Genomic DNA, 19,509 nt, shown 5'->3' with positions numbered 1-19,509 from the left:
TCTTCCAGTCGACACACAGGACTCTATTGAACAATAGAGTGTGCCAATGGGCCTGAGGCTAGTCAGACAAGCCCCTGTTCAGGGTCACACTGTGTTCATCCCACAGTCCTCCATGACTAATTAACTTACAGCGCAGAGTGTCGTTAGGACATCTGATCATGCATCCATCACTGGCACAGCCCTGGAATTCACATTAATGTGAGATGCATTTCTGGCGGTCTGCCACGATTGAACATTTCAAAACAAAAAGAGAAAAGTGTGGAGCCGCCACACGTAGTGCTGAGCACAGCTTCTGAAGTCAAAACAGCTCTGAACGGCTGCTCTTGGTGGGAAATATTTGCCGGCTGTAACATGGTTATGTGAAAACTGAGAAACCAGCCACACTGAGAGGTAGCTATTCTAAAGAATAGACTATTATTAGCAAGCATTTTGATCTTGTGGCCTTCACAGCAGGTGGCAATGTTGATCAAACGTTTAAAACTGTAGGCTGCTAATGTAAAGTGATGGCATTCTTGTGTTGTGGAGGAGAGTTTGGAGGGTAAAAGAAATATGTCAAGTCTTATTTGAAGTGATGAAATGCTGCTCAATAAAACAATGCTCACAGTGGTAACAAGAACAGGTTTTTATTAATATTTTTGTAATACCATATATAATGCAATTGCATATCTTTGGCGAAAATAAATCTTATAAACATTTTATCAACAGAGGTTAGCATACAAAAACCAAAATGTATGTCAGTCCAATAGACATGGCAGGCAACTGACACAAACTGATACTGGGTTGGCAGCTTTGTTAACAAAATGTTCATCATACCCTCGGGAACTGCAACAGAAATTTTTAGATTCACATAATCAATATTTAATTTAATTAACAGCTCTCAAGCAATGAAGCAATTGGATTTTTAGTTGGCGGATTTAAAGCCCAAAATGTTTCCATATGTCAAATTAAGACCAACATAACGTTTCTTTTGCAAGTGCTACAGAAAGAATGAGTGAACTTTTCCTCTACAAGTCGCTCCATCATTTCTCTGCAGTTGTCACTATACTTAAACGTAAGTCTGAAACTGCAAAGCAGCAGCCTGGGGACTGAGTGAGTCTGATCCAATGATATTCTAAACATTTCAACAACCCATAACAATACCTGGAAGCATGAGTTATGAGTGGCAGTCAGATTCTAATCCGAGATGAAAACGAGAGCTAATGCATCTTCAATTTGTGACTACTTAGTCATATTATCAATATATAAACATGAGACAAATGTAGAAAGAATGCAATCATCTTCAAAGAACTTAAACAGTACATGGGGGAATGTGTCCATTTTGAATTGTATACCCCGGCTGTACATCCATTTTGGCAACAAAAGGTTTCAGGATCAATGTTAATAAACTATCCAGCCTAACAAAAAGCAAAACAAAACATCAAGAAAACCTGGCAGTCATGGTTAAATCGAAGAAAATAAAAGAAACACCCGCTCTAAAGACAATAGACATCGGCAAAATACTTAATCACTATAACATAGTGATAGAAAAAAAGTGTATTGCTGTAAAATAAAACAAGGAGAAATAAAATACTTATTAAGGAGGAAAAATAAATGTGCCTAGTCAGTTGTTTCAAACGACCAGTGTTTGATAGAGTATGCATTCAATAATTCCATAAATTAATGTCATAAATAAGGTTATGATTAATGAACAATCATTTGTTCTTTTTTCACAGCTAACAAGACCAGTGTATGCAAGTTTTACTTCTGAGAACCGTTGCTTACTCTGCAAAAGAACAGTTCCCACTCTAAAGCGACAAAAATAAACCAAAAGATTGGTCAAGTCCCTGTACTGACCAGAGTCCTCTCCCACTTCCTGTTCGGATGATTCAGAAAACTAGGGCATTGTGTTACTCCTAATCATAACTACAGCGTGGCAGCAGTGGAACATAGTGACCATGGCCCTCTGCAATTTTACATTAGTGGCACAAGAAAGTGTTTGGCACCGACCATGCATACTATATCAAGAATTCCTGTGACGATGAGATCTAGGACTGTGTGAGGAAATAATAAAATGTTAGTTTAGTTGCCCTTGTGAGCTTCCATGCTACCTTGTATTGAACGCAGCCTTTTTTTAAAGCTCTAATGAGAATGTTGGCCTTTACACTAGCAACTTCCCCTCAGTGAACTGCATGCAATCAACTGGCAATAAACACTCCATTTCACAGCTAGAGAAGAGAGCGTGCACTTCCTTATTTTGTTCTAGGAGGAAGAGCCAGGGCCAAACAGAACTGAGGGCACAACTTGAGAGCAGCACAGGTCTTCAACATCTCGCCTGCGAGCGACCGCACACACAACGTCCAGTTCTCTGTGGCTGCAACTGTCCCCTTATCCACAGAACACCCCCCCCCCCCCCCTCAAGTTGTGAATTAACTTGGCATCAAGACCAGCCAACAGATTAGCTGTATAATTGTTATTTTCAAAAGTACATGGTTCAAAAAAAGTAAGGAAAAGGCAGGGAGGTTTAATCTAAAAGCAAACCCAAATAATAAAGCTGTATTCATTTACTGTCTGCTCCAGTTACAGCCTGTTAACCAGCTCTGCATTCAAAACGGACCAGAAGCAAGCAGAGTGCCAAGCAGCCCTACAATACAGCAGTAGCAAGGAGATCTGTCTTTACAGAGATTTCTGTCGTGATCATCATCTCAGAATTAGGCTGAAGTCGACATGCACTATGATGAACACACACACAAAAATGAATCTATGGAGGATAACCTATGAACACACAGTGAACATCTGGCAACATGTGGCAGGTGTTCACTTTGCATAGGCCGTCACCAAACATGTGAGTATATGTCTGCACAAAATGTCAAAAACACACTGATGAACGAAAGTAGATTGACAGGATGAGCGGTGGATTTGTGAGGGAAAAAAACATTTGTATAGCACTGTAATGGCCGCACAAAACTGAGCGAAGTAGTATAGCTAACTTTGCAACAAAATTTGGCAGTGGCAGAGTAATACTATTTCCACATCTTGCTTATCCTGAAATAGAGCTAGAGCTCGTGTGTAATAAGTTTATCGCATAACAAGATTATAGTACTACTCCATTCATTCTCTTAATTGTAAAGTTTAACTAGCATACTCAACTCGTAAAAAATGCCACCATGAAATTAAGTCATTAAAGGTTGTGGATTAATTATTGCATCTCTCTTACAAGAGGATTCCTTTCAAAAAACAGTGGCATTTTTTTTTTCTTTAGCACAAAAAGGAGAAGCTGATAACACCAGGAGGTTAGGTTTTGTCTGTTACAAACATGCACTCATTCGCTTCATAAATAGATTCACTTGGAAGAGGATACAGGTTTGAGGAGGAAGCATGCAAACGCTTTGAGTTATAAAACCTTCAGCTTTTCTCACTTTGTCATTCCGAGACAAAGTCTTGAATCACAATCTTCTAATCCAACAGAAGCAGGCAGGACATTTTGGATAGGTTTCTTGATGGTTCTCCACAGCCCGAATACCAACCCCAGCAGTCACCCCCCGAGTTACAAAAGTCTCTATATGGCTTTGTTCTCCTGTGTGAACGATACTATTGCCATTTGTTTTGTTGGACAGGGATATTCCCGAACAAAAAGAAAGGCTCAAAATGGCCAATGAACGATCAGATAAGGAGAAGGAGGCACACTGGGGCACACGATCAGGGGTCAGAGATTAGGGTTCACAGGGTCCGGAGTCTGATGCCGGGGGTTGGGAGGGGGGGGGCAAAAATAATCTTCATTTCCTGTTAAGTTTTGTGCTCTTGACAGTGCGTTTGGATCCCTCCGCACAGCTGCGTATACCGGCGAGGTGCAGCAAGGAGCCGGCGGCCTCCTTCAGCTCCTCGTCCAGCTCCGGCTTCACCTCGCGCCGCGCCCTCTTCCCGACGGGCCACTTGATGGCCGGCGGACGTCTCGAGGTTTGGTGGACGCCCCTCTCGTCCCAGACGTCGGAGTCCTCGTCGCTGTGGAAGCCCTCGCTACCTGCGCGGTGCGACTGTCTGCGGTCGCAGCCTCCTTCGTCCAGGGAGGAGAGAGACGAGGAGGAGGAGCGAGAGGAGCAGCGCTGCAGGGCCACGCTGCTGTAGTTGTGGTCCTGCTTTGGGTCACTGCTCACCAGGACCGAGTCGGGCCGTGACAGGTCCAGGGGGCCGTCAGAATTGCCTGAGGAGAGCAGAAGATGGATCGAGTGTTATGTATGCACTCACATGCAAAAGGGATATTTGTACAGGCTTGTTACAGTGTGAGAAACGCTCTAAATATTGCATGTAAAACTAATTGCGCAGACTCTAAGCTACGTGTCTCGATTGAGTTGGCTTAGAAAGCATGCGACTGATGATCAGTACATCCTAATGTAACTTTACAGTAAACCCGTTTTTGGTTTTTTTTAAAAGAAGAAGAGTGAACCACATACTTTAACTTTAGCACACCTTGTTTACAAGTAGAAAAGCAGAAGTGAGACGTGTCTCAGCCCAAGAGGGAAAGCCTGATTTAAAAATACCACTGATGGGGAAAGTACAGATATTAGCTAAACCCAATTATACTAAAATGATCCTTATCTAATATACAATTAATCTGCGACAAATATTAATTGAATAACCAACTAATTGTTACATTTTTAATCAACCAGCCACTAATTTGATCATCAAATAATCAGCTTATTAAAAATATAATGTTTTCTGTTGATCAGTAAATCACTAGGTTAATTGCAAAAATAATTAACAGATAAATTGACAATGAAAATAATGGTTAGTCGCAGGCCTCAATGTGTTATCTGAGTGACAACAAGTAAGTTTGATAAAAAAAAAATAGAACAGAACTTATAACACAATACACATTTGACTATTTACCATATAAATATTCTGAACAAAAAAATGCTAAAACTGCCTAAAGTTAGTGCGATACTTGCATTATTTCTTCTTCTTTTGAATCAATAATTTTTTTTAAAAGGTATAGTTAATCATTTTAGCAAATACCCTCATACCCGCATTAAAGATTCTGGTAGGTGGATTTTGTCGTCTTTGGAACGAGCCGGGTCAACCATTTCCCCCAATTCCAGACTTTGTGCTAAGCTAAGCTAACCGGCTGATGGCTGAAGTTTTTCAGTATTAACCTTGAACCATTTCTTGCACATTGTCTTAAGAACATGAACATATACACATCACAAGTTAAAGCACACAACATAAAAGAAGACGTAAGCAATGACAGGGTGGTATGTCGGGGGGTAGAAGACAAAGAGTTTGAAGAGTTGGTGAAAGTATGGTAGCTTGTGGATTCTCTTACATGGGTCAACGTGGTGCCCGGGGGCAGAGTTTAAGAGCATCATGGCAGTGGCAGCATCAATGTCAGATTCTGGAAGAGGAGAGAACATGCATGATGGTCAGTCCTGAGGTGTGAAAGCATGGCAGCATGGCATCTCTGCTAGGACTGGCTGGCTGGCTCAATAGTTATAGACTAAAGTCGTAGTGACCCAATAACCTGTACTGAATGGATTGGATAAGCAGAAGGTTCAGAGGAACAAACCAGAGGATGAATTGAAGCCACTGATATCGCATCCGATCTTTTCAGACCTGACAAAGCGTCTAAAAGCCTCGTAGCTCACTTCTGGGGGTCTAAATTATTAATGATTACAGTGAGACTAAGTGCACCAACCGAACCTCTGCCTGTCGTCAAGGTTACAAATCCAAGAGGCAGAGAGGTGGGGGAGAGAGGAGACTGATACACTGACTGGGAGCTCTCAACATTAAGCTCTACATGAGGCATCAATGACTCGAAAGCACCAAATCAAACCAAGAGTTGAGGACACAAGCACAGTGATGCTGAATGTTCTGGGGCTGAAATGTGAACAGGCAACATAATCAAAATACTGCACAAACACAAGCTAAAACAAACTGAACTGGTTTGTACAAATCTGCGTTTGATGCAAATATCAACACTTAAGAATAGGTTTGTGTGCGTCCGTCTCACCTTTGAATGAGCAGCCTTGTAGAAAGAGATGGCGAGGGGGTGAGGAGGCACTGCAAATAAGAGTTTCAAAGGAAATGTTGAGAAATGTAAAGCGTAACACTGATTTCATTGAGACACAGCTGCAGTGTCATTCAAACCCATAATCCACACATTCCAGAGAGTGATGAAAGTTTACCTGGGAGGGGAGGCGGGTGGTGTGCAGAAGGCATGTGCGGCGGGGAAGTGCTGCTTCTTAAGGGCTTGGATCAGGTTGGGGCGGTACTCGGGGTCAACACACCAGAGAGAACCTTTCCCATTGGCCTGTAAAACAAAGCAGGGACAGTCAATCTTCTAACCCAGGTTACAAAGTAAGAAAAGTGTAGCGAAAAACTGCGAGGAGACGAATTTGTATTTACTGTAAATCTAGAGGTTCCTTTATGGAAAAGAGTAGTCCAGATACCTGAACAGTACACAGCTATGTGACAGAACAGCCATAGCTTTGTCTAGAATTCATGATTCGTCTCTGGTTATATTTAAACAAAAAGGCACGCTGTTGAGTTTTCTTGTAAACAAACAAAAGTTTATTTATACAGTATCTCTCACCAAAACAATGTGTATCTTTGAACAAACATGTATTTCCTTCCCCTTAACTTGCAAAACAATAACGTTTCCCCTTAAGAGAGTAATGCTCACTACTTTGCACCGTATCACTATTAACTGTTAATCCGTAGAAATGAGATTTGAGCGAATTTAGATAGTGGCAAACCTATTTGTATCCATCAACATGATGTAAAGTATGTCTTGTCTACATGCTCACATTCACAACATTCCAGAAGATTCTCAGGTGCTACTGTAGACAGTATTGAAAGCAGCATAATGAGGTGTCAGATTTCATTTCAAATGCACTGATAAACAGCTAAAAGGTTACTGAGAGGGTTCTCATAGGAGCGCTACATCATAAACAAACCAGTTGTAAAAGCCAAAGTATAACTAGGAATTCCTTAGCAGCCTGAACAAAGGGAGGAAATATCCGCTGTGTGTGAGGAATGACTGTGAGCGATGTGTGCGGGAGTGTGTTAACTGTCACTTTATCTGATGGCCCAGTCTGGGAGGAGAATAGAGCGAGGGAGGGAGGAGAATAACCTTGACTCAGATTACCAACCAGCCCTGATGCAGGAAGAAGGAAATGTCTCCATGGCAACGGAAACCACCAGCCAGTGTCATGTGAAACTGGTCTCTCAGCAGACGAATGGCTCACGCTGTGCACCTGCATGCTGAGCCGCCTGCGCCTCACCATGTTGCTGCTCGCTGAGCGCTAACCACCATTCTTAGCCAGGCACCGCGGGCTCTACCGGACACAAGTCTGAACTCATACTGGAGCTCAATATGGCCGCTGTCGTGTCGCTCCCTGTATCTGTGCAGTCACATGCAAACAAGGTTGCGTCTAAAAAAGCCTGGCTATGGTCCTGGAAACCTTCCCGTGGCTAAAACAAATGCAAACTAGAGTAAAGGTTAAGTAAAGAGCTCGAGCAACATTTGCATGAATAAGTGACGACAGCTTTGGTGTCGTTTGCTTATGTTACCAAGCCACTTCAATTCCTTCTGATCCAACTACACTCCAACAGCACTGATGAAGCAGATTAACAGACCTTGTGATTTAGCCCCTAATAAAAAATAACACCCAAAATGTACTTTACGAGCTTTCATTTCACATAAGATGTGCAACTATTAGGGACTTTAAAGTGTGTATAATGTTTTCAAAGAGCAGCTACGTCTGTCCCTCACCACATTGTTCAACCTACATGATAATCGCAACCATGAGGGAAGTAAATGTACATTTCACAGCTAATGTTTCACTCGTCTCACATGCTGTTCACTGCAGGACAGGCAGGATGTGTTTTTTATTTTGTCACAGGCATGTGAGAAGGTTCACTTTTCCCCTTTCTACACAGGAACACAAACACAAATGAGCATGAGTGACATGTTACTCTGCCAGGACCAAGCTGACGGATTCTTCTTACAAACTCATCTCTCACTGCAGGTCACGTTTGCTTCCTTGTCGCAGAGAGATATTGAGGTTTCTTACTGTGGGAAGCCTCTCTCTGGAAGATAAAGTCCTATCGTGGCATGCTGTGTTTGCATTTCCTCAAGAGGAGTACTGTATATACAACCTTGACTATATTCCAGCGCTATCGCAGAAGACTCAGAGGTGCCTTTGGCTGAGTTACAGTCCTGGACACTCGCATGCTGCAGCTTCACACTGAAATGCACTGTTTACCCACAGAACCTTGTTCAGCAAAGTGGACACATTTTGGCATTCAGACATTTAAATATGACATCATCAAACACTGTTTTGAGGGGGCTAATTTGATCAGTTTTCTAAGTGGAAATCTGTGTGAAGTGCATGAAAGTTAGCAGACAGGGCAATGACCTACCTTTCCCAAACTCCTCTCGACCTTGCGGAAGCATTTGTTCAGGGACAAGTTGTGACGAACTGAGTTCTTCCAGCCAGTGGGAGCGTTGGAGAAATAAGGGAAGTGCTCGAGAATCCATCCGTAGATTTCTTTAACTGGTAAAGATTTGCTGGGAGACTGCTCGATGGCCATGTAGATGAGGAGAGAAAACGAGAACGGGGGCTTGGACTTCAACGAGTCTCGCTCCCTGCCTCTGCCGTGTGACGAAGATGAGGAGGAAGACGAGGGCCCCTGGTTGGGCCCGTAGTCTCCCTCTATGTCAAAGAGGGGACTGCCGCTGGGCTGAGCTTCCGGCCCCCCCAGAGCGAAGTTCTGCAGCAGGTTCTCGTGCAGCCAGTTGAGGTTGGTGAGCTCCTCATCCTCTGTACCTCCAGTTCGATCGACGTTGGTGGCCAGCGGACTGGACGCACACTCCGCCTCGGGCAGTGTTCCCACACCACATACGAGCCCCGTCCGCTCCTCTTGCATACCCGGAATTTCCGTTTTCTTATCTGGTGACATCCCAATGATTGGACCCATTAAATCAAAGAGGTCTGAAAGGAAAGAAGAGGTCGTTAACGTTAAATGTAGATAGAAACCACAGTTTTTGATGGTGAACTGATTTCATAACAAAGTTGGCAGCGTGAAATAACTGGATGCGACACCATGGAATGATGTACCAAGCGTTGACCTTGTTTTCCTAAGTCTTCCCTGGGGGCACCCCCCCCCTGTGGCTGCGCCTGTCTGCCTCTATTTCACGTCCTGGCCCTCTCACTGTCCCTCTCCTCGTCCCTCTCCTCCACGCCTGGCGAGGACCGAGAGGCTCTCAGCACACCCTCCTCTTGACTCCAGCCGAGGACCTTCGAGGAGGTGCTCTCAAGCAACTCCAGCGACTTAAGGCTCCACTACTCGACGCCCACCTCGTAGCGGACAGGAGCCAGCTGCTAGTTATGTGTAAATGAGCATGAAAGCATCCAGCGACTGCAGGAATGAGTGGAAGGCCTCCATCTTACAGAGTGGATTGCTCTTATAGGCTGATCTGCATTCAGTCAGGATCAAGCCTCAATTTGTCACATGCTAGATTAAGTAGTGAAAAGAGGCTACAAGCCCGGGAGTTGATGGACATTTAACAGCACAAGGAAATTCAATATTGCCATAAGCACTGTATCATTAACCAATCCCACACAAGTACCCTTATTAATAAGACAATGGTGATTTTTTTTAACATGGGCTCAGAGAAGGAATTGTTCAGCAATGACACTATCGGAGTGTTCAGTTAAACCCAATATTGAGCTTTGATTTTTATTACAGGCAAATAAAAAGATATGTCAAAGTCTAAGACCACTTAAATAAGTGAATAAGTACTTTTTTTAAAGATAGATTATCATCCAATAAACCTCTGTTAACCCATTCAATTCAAGCTTTGCTGGTTCATGAGGCCAAGAGCACAAAGAGATCACTCTTTGGCTCATCTCACAACAGGCTTTATGTCCTTGTGTCACCATGACAACCATGCCATCCCTTCAATTAAGAGCAGACATCCCACAAACAAGATGTATGGATACAATAAGGAAATAATAACCCATGCTGGCTGGCTCTGGCACAGACCAGCCATGATCAGCCACCCTGTACAGAAAACTACCGATACACCCGATGGGTGGACACCAGATCTGGGAGGGGGGGGGGGTCTGGGACGGTGGTGAGGTAAAGGCGAACAGGTAGGAGGTAGGTAGGAATTAGGTCAAACTCGAGTGTTTGCGCAGTGGGTGAGACAGGAGCGGGAGTGTTCACACACGCGGTCAGGAGAACATGAGTGGGAGGGAGGAGGCATTTACTAAATGACCACTCAATGAGGGGGTAAACATATAGCACAGTGATCATATTTGGGTTCAGAGTTAATTCTAAGGTTGTGATTCATTCAGTCTTTAAAGTATATTGTTTACTTTTCCGTCATAATAGTACATCCTGTCTGCTCTATAGGTCACATTGTAACCTCTTTTTTGCCTGTCAATCCCCTATTGTATGTCTCTTAATGTGTCACGATTGACATTTCCTTGTGAGCCAAATGTTCTTGTGCGATCTTGATCACTAACAAAAAAGATGAAAGTCACAGAGCTTTGCAGTCCTAGGGCAAAGGGACAGGCAGAGTGAACAGAGGAAGGGGCAATCCAAGAATGAAATCATTTATACAAGACAGAAAGTGTATAATAAAGACCAAAAGACTGAGAGGAGGGAGTGAGCCAGCTGACACTCAGTGGTGTGAGGAAGGCTATGTAAGTTATCCTCCGTCTAGGATGAATCACAGCTCTCAGCAAAGTGGAGCAATCAGATATGGCAGGCAGCGAGAGAACTGCCCATTTGTGTAAAAAGACAATCTCTGCTCAAGAGACCAAAGCACAGAAAGATATCTCTTGACACGACAAGTTGCTACTCTGAAGACATTTACAAATAGAAAAAGGGGACAGTGCAGACAGACATTGGAGGGAAATATTATTTATCATTCCAAAAATAATTTCATAATTGGGCTATCGGTGTGCACAGGCCAAATACCCAGTGCTTTTGAAAAGGCAAGGTAAGAAAGATCTTACAAACTGTTTATATGTTTGTCTTGAAAAGCAAGGATGAGTGCTGATTCCATCTGAAAAGGATGGTTGTTCAAGAAAGCCCTACTATAGAGTGTTCTTTTAGAGCCTATATCCACAACTGTTACCCAATGCATGCTGACGACAAACAGTAAAGGTCACATAAAAAACAAGCCAACACAGGTGTGGCGAAGAAAAGCTTTGACTGCATCATAATTCAATTTAAGGAGTGGTTCAATCGTTTTCTGGAGTCAACTGTAAACACTTTACGCAGTTTTGCCTTTCGTCTTCAAACGGCCACGAGCCTGTGAACATCATGACGGAGAAGCCACTGCCTGGGGTGAGCGTCAGGTCGCTGATTCACCTTAAAGCACCAGAGAGCTTCACCTCCGTATATCCTCACAGCCATGACCTCTCAGCTGGGCCCTTGGGTGCCAGAGAGCGCTCATCTTCTTTTGAGTGTCTCCTCCAGAATGTCAACAGAGGCCGGGTGGCGAGTGAGAAAGCTGCCTTGCATCCAGCCGTACAGGAAGTGTTCCAGTGTGACTGCAGCTGGTCAATTTCCACCGCTGTTGCCATGATCGCAGTTATCATTGCTCTTATGAAAAAGGCATCAAAGGAAGGCGGCTGGGAATGCGCTGAATAATGGGACACTAGTGTGGAGAGGGGAGCTAATAAGCCGGGCTGGCCTGTTGACTGCAGAATCCTTGAAAATACACCAAAGCTGCAACGCTGCTGACCTGGTGGCTCATCTGCAAGTTAAAATAGCCTCATCATATTCATGTGCAAACAGGCAGGCTCCAACAGCAGGTGCCAAGGCACATTTCCCCCCCCCCCCCCCCCCCCCCTTTCAAACTGCTCTTTTATCCTGTTAAGCACTTAGCCTATTCAAAAATACACAAAGACATATGGAGATAGCTGTAAGTGGCAAATCAAGCCGCTGGTGTGTCAAATATGTACAGGGAATGTAAGGGAGATGATAGCGGCGTCCAAATGAAGAGGTACTAGTTTGAGATGTTTTCTGTGAGCGAATCTCAGGACTCAGTTGCCACGGCAGCCAATGTTGTAAGGGAAGCAATTGTGCACATGTCTGTGCATGAAGAGAGCTAATGTGGGGAGATCAATACAGGCGGAAAATGCTGAGGCCAGCAGTCTGCCGCTGCTCAACAAAAACCTGTCTGACAAAGAGCAGTGGGAAGGGCCACAGCCAACCTGGATGTCATGGCACTACTGACTATGAGCCATTAGGACATACTTTACCCCTGTTTCCATCAATCAAGAAGCCCATATTTTACAACGTATTACTTTATTGTAAATAACAAAACTACACAGCTAGTGTACTGTCGTGAGTTCATGCACCAACGTAGTCACGCCACACCCTCTTAACAAGAACAGTTGACACAAACCAGTTACACCTCTATGGTAGATACACAAAGGTGTGTCGCAACGCCCCATGGCAAGGGTTGTTATTTGAAACTGATATTTAGGTGACTACCCAGTCTGGCTGGAGCTCTGAAAATGTGAATGAGACAAAGGGGGGGGTGAGCTAGAGCTGGAGAGAGAGACACAGAGAGAGAGAAGCTGTTCGAGAGTGGTCGTCTTTTTTTAAAGGGAGGGTCAAATTATGCAATAACAAATAAAGCTTCAGTTAATGTGAAGGCTAATCAGGCTACTGCTAAAGCACGTCTAAATGATACATTCCCAAATCAAACTACTCAATGGATTAAAAAGGAACTACTCGGTGCCTGAAGGTGAAGGCTAATGAAAAAGCTTGCACAAAGCATTACATTTGGCCCCACACTCAACCCACACAAAGGAGCAGTTGTTTTTGCTCCAGTCATGATTGAGAAGTGCTCAGTATTCACCTCACAGTTTCAAAACAGCAGACCGGGAGGGAAGGAAACACCTCCTGCCTGTTGAGGAAGTTCATTTTTTAGAAAACAAATTCAGACTTCACACAGAGACAGTCAGGGCCGCTCTACACCAACACAGTGGACTGGAGCAGCGAGAGGTAGCTGAAGCAGCCGGGTTTACTTTGGCAGTCTATGAACTCCAGCAGCATGTTGCCTATAGACTGCTGACAAACACCCGAGTCCAACTTAATGTATTGACTGACGCAATCACTTAAAGGTTGGGGGGGAAACAAAGCAAAGAAAACAATTGATGGTTATGGTGGTGTTAATCAGAGACAGTGATTTCAGACTCAAACTCACAGGACTGCACTTTGACTGTCAACAGAGGTGAGGCCTTCAAAAGTACACGCCAGCCCCCCGGCCAACACTGAAACCTTATCTCTTGGGTCATGTGACTAAGTTCAGTGAACAAACACTCACCACCAGTTAGCAGGAGCTAACCTCATACCTTTGAAAGCTAAAGAAGCACTAATGGCCAGTCCATGCTTTAAATCCTTCTAATACATCATTTAAGGGTTTATTTTTTAAAGTTTGTATACATCTCTGTTGAAGTTTAGTCCTCCCAGGAATGTGCTGTGTGTGAGATTACTTTCCATTTAATTTCCAGTATTTGTTTCAAATTCAATTTTGTGTACAAGAAACCCAGAAAGCACTATGTGGCCAAAAGTACAAACATATTTGTGAATCATATCAAACTAATGGAATCCTTCAAATGTCAAATACAGTGTGGACACAGGGCTCTCACAAATACCCGTATAGGACAGTACGAGTATTGCTGGAAGCACCTTGTTCCTAAAGAAAGACAATATTTACAGAAGCTTTGGGCGTGAGTGAATCAACTAAAGCGCAAAAGACGGTATGAACGGTATGAAGCTTCACATTTATTTTTAAATGTCACTTTGGCCAAACACCTAACCAGCTTTTTACCAGGGCGTCATGGTACTGTATTCTCTTGGTTGGCATTGGTTACAATATTTTGGTAAAGCAAGAAATACATTGCTCATTCAGCTCCTCGAAGATCCTAATAAATAGCACACAAGCTGTTTGGCCTGTGTTGTTGTGATATTCCCATCAATTAAATAAATCCCATTAATTCAGCCAGGGGTGATGAGACAAAGAGCCATTGTGACACATGACACAGCCTTGCTTGCTTCTTCCTTTCTCTCAATCAAGGCAACGTCCACATTAGTGTTGCGTTCAAAGACTCTGGCCCTAATGGGTTGTGTCTTGATTCCACCCCGTCTTGTGACGGGGGGTTAGAGGGGGGTGTAGTTCACTATAGAGTCTGTTCATAACCACTGCGACCAATCAAGAGATGTAAAACAATAACTGGAGTAGACTGAGGGGCGCCACAACAGGAATACACACTCTGCCCATTCGCAACTTCTGCAAATACACACACGCAGAGGCAGGCGTATGGAGGAAAAACTGAGGGAGAAACTCAAAATACTCACACTTTGTCATTTTAGACTTGCAGAACCAGATTGCAACTGGTACTGCTTTTGTTGCTGTCATGACATTACTGACAATACGTTGACCCCAGTTTGTGAAATAGTAAGCAGTTAAACAGGAAGAATAAGGGATATAAATAGATGTAATTCAGATGTGCCCAGATCTCTTACTTTTGTGAAACATCAGAACTAATTGTACATGTGTGTTTACATTTGCATTTCAAATTCAGAGTTACCACCCATGTTTGATGAGCAGAATGTCAGACCTGAGACCACACACTTCTGGGGCTGTCCCTCCTTCAAAAACACACAGGGGGTGTGAGCAGGTGATGAAACACACATGTGAACTTTAATTATTCAAGCCAACTGCCACTAAACTGCATGAAGCTGTAAACTCCACAAGCCAGACGGGCCAACATCAGCAGTCAAGAGCTGGAGCTCTCCGATTTATGACTGAACTCAGAAAGGTAAATGGCTGTTCAATTTAACAACTGGCCCTAGGAATGGGAGGTTGAGGGAGAACACATTGTTCATAAAAACAAAAGCCTATGCAGACTTGTTGTGGCTGATATATACAAAAACATCCGATGCTTACAATAAAACAGCTAGGTTGTTTTTGTTGAATTCCTTCACAAGATATGCAGTTAATCTTTTTTAAATCATGTTTTCATTTGGAATGTGTTAAAACACAATATTCACACAACAACATAATTATAGGAATAGAGTTACTTAAAGTGAACAATGACCATCCTTTTTCTGCCAATCATCAAATTATTCAACCTCTACCATTAGAACGATTTAAAACAGTCTGTAAAATCAAAGTCACAAATGACTGTAATTACAGGGTGTTCACAGAACAGTAGGTTTTACAGCGGTGAGCTTTTCTGCTGAGCCAATCCATGAGAAACCTGCATAGACTGTGTTAAGCAATCCACTAAGTTTCAGCCACATAGGTCCGCTTTGGTAATGAATTTAAAACCACTGGTATACCTACAGAGAACATGGTGGATTTTAGAGGACGCAACCTTTCATTTACTCCTGGGTCAGAGTACACAATTCTGTGATAAGACTGATTACATGGCAACACCACCATTTTGAAGTGCAGATTAGTGCTTAGATGAGTGTCACTGATGCAAGCAACAATGCAATATAAGTCAAATTCCTTATAAGGTGTTTTGTATATCATATTTAGTATGTTGTCATCGCTAAGCAAGACAACAAAGCGCCATTGGACCTGAAATGTACTCTGTACATTAACAATTCACTTCACATAAATGTTATGATGTGGTGGTTTCTTTTGTCATACTGGTTCATTGTTATCAAACATCCTCAGAGGAACATCTTCCTGTTCTGGCATTTGTGCAGTACAATGGAGCGAATTATCAGATAAGTGACACCAATGTGTTTACCAAATTGTTAAATAAAGCATGGCATTCATGAAGAGGTTTGAGATCAATTTGATTACAATATGTCTTCTATTGTATTGGTTTATTCAACATTTGTAACATTGAAGTACCTTATGTTATTGTAAGGTTATTTTTGGAAAAAATGTACATTACCTTAAGAAAGAAAAGTCTAATTCAGGTTTAAGTTTTCATATGTAGCATATGATTTCCAAGTCTTTCAGCCATAGAAAACTGTGAGCAGACCCACTACAAATTAAAAGAATATTCAAATATTCTGGCTCCCATTTTACCTTAAAGAAAGGGACTTCGAACGTTGGAGTAATACTACACTACAGTATCTTTGGTAACTACAACGTCTTAAAGGAATATTCTAGCAATTGAAATGACCTTATGAAGGTACAATATTAAAGGTATTTAAACTCTACTGACAATACGTTAGATCCCTGTAGTAATTAAAGCCATTTCACTTCAGCAATAGCCACATCCCTGGGTTACGACAAGTCTTATTAATAGAAATGAATGTCAGTAAAGTTAGCAGACCCTCATCTATTCTGGGAGGCAACAGTCCTGACCCTCTAGAGGCGTACATACAAACGTGTACAGGAGTTGATACATGCTGAAACTACAAACAACAGCAAAGACGACAACAGATGGTTTGACCTACAACATGACCATGGAGGAGATTCTGCCAGTAAAATAATGACAGATTGACAACATCTGTTTCTTTTTTGCACGTTTGTCCCTTAAGCTCCTGTTGCCTTTGTCTTCTATGTATCACTAGGGCTTTAACAACTGTCAAGTACGAAGAAAGCTACGTCAGTCTACATTAATGTCACAACCTAACAAAGGGAAATATATTTTCCTAACACCTTTTCCAAATACACACAGAAACCTCAGAGCACAAAATGAATTTTAAATGAGGTCCAGTAAATACAACACTGACAGGCAAGAGGAAGAGGGGCCACAAGGGCAGACAACACAGGACACGTTGAATAACATAACATATTTGAAGACCTTTTCAACAACAACATCCCTCTGGATTAAACAGAGATATTTTTCCTACACTCTGACATTGTTTGTAGAGCTGTATCTGGGACAATCTTGTGATAATCCATTACATCATGTGCTTAGCTAGCCAGTGTAGCCTCGCAACCTCTGGTGCAGTCGTAATATACCATGAAATATTAAATTATCAAAATATATTAAAGAGAGGATATGAGTCTAAGATAAAAACAATACAAACGTGGTATCGCGCTTTTAACTTTCAAACCCACAACTTGAGAAAATAGGTGAAAACCAAAGATTTTAAATGACAAAGAGTCGAAGCGAGTGAAAAGTGAAGTGCTGTTAGGAAACTAATATGCTTTGTAGCTAATGCTAGGTAGACTGTGGCATTACTCACCACGGACCCAAGACTACACTAACAAGCAGCAGCCAGTAACACAATAAGGAATACAAAGTTACAGGGAATGACGTGGACTATTGCACAACACTATAAAACACACGGGACTCGTTACAAAGTGACTTATCTCTGGTTAGTTACATGTTGTTCAGCTTTACAAATAGTCGGTATACTAGCTGTAACTGTTAACAACGTTAGCTCAACCAGAACAACCGGTCCGTGAGGCAAAGTAGCGTTAGCAGTAGCTCGGTGGGTGAGTGAAGGTAAATATACGGCTAGTGTTAGCATAACATTTTAACTATCTACAATATTGTTCTAGCTTCATATACCAAACGATACACATGCTTTATCGCTATAAATGAGCCCGGATAGCAGAGAGAAGTAACGTTAACATTAGCTAGCTGGCCACATGCTGTCGCTTGTTCTGCCATGCTGGCTGCTCTAAGCAAAGTCACTTGACCACATTTACTTTTTCGCTTGTTCGAAACACAACCCGTATCCACCCAAACACAACATACCTACAGACAAATTAAAAGAAAAGCAGCAAATACTTACAATCATGCACGGCGTGCCTCGTTGCGGTATGTTTAAAGACACGTCTGTACGCAGTTTATTCAGATGTCTGTCTCACACAATGTCAGAGATCAGATCAGCAGCTGCTTCCTCCATACACGCAGCGCGCAGATCACACAGCGCACGGCAACGCTACCAAACCCCTCGCCGTCGTCAAGGCAACAAGGCCCACTTCAGCCAATCAAAACCCCTCCCCTCCTATCTCCCCTGGCAACTGCCGCAGCGCAGTAGCTCCGCGAACGCGCACGCCATCCTATTTTGCATCGTGCAATGTGCTTTCACTTTTATCACCAGCTGCTTGTAACGTAACGTAGAGGATTTAAATGTGTTTTATAGTGTTTTAAACACGTTTAATGAATGATGTGAAGGAGTGATGGGATTTATTATGAATTAAGTGTGTGAGTGATCAAGCCGGAGGGGTCCCACACACAAACACTCCCGCGTTATTTAGGCTACACAAACACCTCGGAGCGGAGAGAAAGGATGTGTCACCACACCCAGCCTCGTGACGATAGTGGACCTCAACAGGGCCCCTCCCAGAGTAAACGATGATACAAGGAGCTAACGTGACCTGTATATACCATACACAACAGACACATGCTGGGTGATGCCTGAGAATACAGACAAAGAGAAGAATTGAGAAGGAAAAGCAGAGCCTACTTTTTCCCAGTCGCGGCTGAAACTCATTTTCTGTGCTTGCTTGTGTAACAAAATGGACAGGCTTTGTCATTCACATGTTTGTACGGGCTTTTTAGCTAAAAGTGTCCTATGGGAAAACCAGTAGACCGTTTTTTTGTCTTTTCCATGCTATCTGTTGAGTGCAGCTTTACTGGCCAACTGACTTCACACCAAACTGTAACTTTCACATTATGGTGATACCGTCCTCATCTCAGCCACTCCATTTCATACGCGTATACATGAGTAGCTCTCTGTGGACTGATCTAATAGCCTCTCTGTTTGCTTTTACTGTGTTTAAACCCCAACAAGGCCATTGCAGTAATGCTGTAAATATTTCTACACTGGTGCACACCCTTGTTTTTCCCCTTCTTCAAGCTGGACAAACAGGCTTTTTCAGCAGTGCAATGGCGGCTATTTGTCAGGCTAAATACCTGAGTGTTAGTGTGTAAAGTATTTTCTTGATTTAAGGCTTGGTGCTTATCATTAACAGGCTGCTTCAGTGACTTCCTTATTCATCTTGTGTCCGTTTGTTCATAATTCTTTACAAATAGAAACACATAGAATGGTATCAAATGTGGCCATTTTCATTTGTCCAACAAAAAAAGAATGTATAAGATTATCAAACAGAAGTGGCACAGCCCTTGGAAACCACTATATTCATTTATTCATTCATGTTCCTAGCCTTTGCTCAGGTTGCTGTGGCATCATTTCCTTGCACACAGTGCTATTCTTAGGGCCAGCAAGCTGCATAGACTCTGCCCCATTTTTCCTTCCAGTATCACTAGTAGGGATGATGATGTTGCAAAGCTAGCAAATGAGAGAGGTGGGGGGGGGGGGAAGCATTGATGATCGAGAAGCATTAATCACACAGGGAAACAGTTGATTGAGGATGCCTTGAAAAGACAGAGCCATTAGTCTGTGTGCCTGCAATGGTGATAATCTGATTGTAAAAGCTGTTAGGCTAAAACAACATGCCCCACTGACCACCATCAGAGAGGTCCGTAATGGTACTGGAGCATTTCCTGTACAATATAGCATGTTGTCTGTCCAGGGATGAGGAACTTTGGTGATGATCATTTGGTGACAGAATAA

General features: G+C 42.8%; 1 protein-coding gene across 2 annotated transcripts; it reads right to left on the bottom strand.

Moving 5' to 3' along the window:
* Nucleotides 1-607: 607 nt before the first annotated feature.
* foxn2a (forkhead box N2a) lies at nucleotides 608-17,898 on the bottom strand. Of its 2 annotated transcripts, XM_034100634.2 has the most exons (6): nucleotides 17,722-17,896; nucleotides 8,395-8,966; nucleotides 6,156-6,280; nucleotides 5,981-6,030; nucleotides 5,297-5,365; nucleotides 608-4,177 (listed from the first exon to the last, which is right to left on the bottom strand). In XM_034100634.2, the coding sequence occupies exons 2-6, from the start codon at nucleotides 8,950-8,952 to the stop codon at nucleotides 3,753-3,755; spliced, it is 1,227 nt and encodes a 408-aa protein (XP_033956525.1). In that variant the 5' UTR covers nucleotides 8,953-8,966; nucleotides 17,722-17,896; the 3' UTR covers nucleotides 608-3,752. The 2 variants fall into 2 exon arrangements, with proteins under 2 accessions (XP_033956525.1, XP_033956527.1); XM_034100636.2 differs by lacking the exon at nucleotides 5,297-5,365 and having other exon boundaries at nucleotides 17,722-17,898.
* Between the last annotated feature and the right edge of the window lie 1,611 nt (nucleotides 17,899-19,509).

The sequence above is a fragment of the Pseudochaenichthys georgianus genome, chromosome 15 (assembly GCF_902827115.2).
Source record: "Pseudochaenichthys georgianus chromosome 15, fPseGeo1.2, whole genome shotgun sequence".
In the NCBI taxonomy this organism is placed as follows: Eukaryota; Metazoa; Chordata; class Actinopteri; order Perciformes; family Channichthyidae; genus Pseudochaenichthys; species Pseudochaenichthys georgianus.
The sequence above is the reverse complement of the archived record's forward strand: the minus strand, read 5'-3'. Positions and strand labels throughout refer to the sequence as shown.

Coding starts and splice junctions, on each gene's coding strand:
- foxn2a (XM_034100634.2), bottom strand. CDS start 8,952: ATGGGTCCAATCATTGGGATGTCACCAGATAAGAAAACGGAAATTCCG. Junction 5,366..5,980: donor ACAAGGCTGCTCATTCAAAG/GTGAGACGGACG, acceptor CTCCTCTTCCAG/AATCTGACATTGATGCTGCC. Junction 4,178..5,296: donor CGGGCACCACGTTGACCCAT/GTAAGAGAATCC, acceptor TGCTCTCCTCAG/GCAATTCTGACGGCCCCCTG.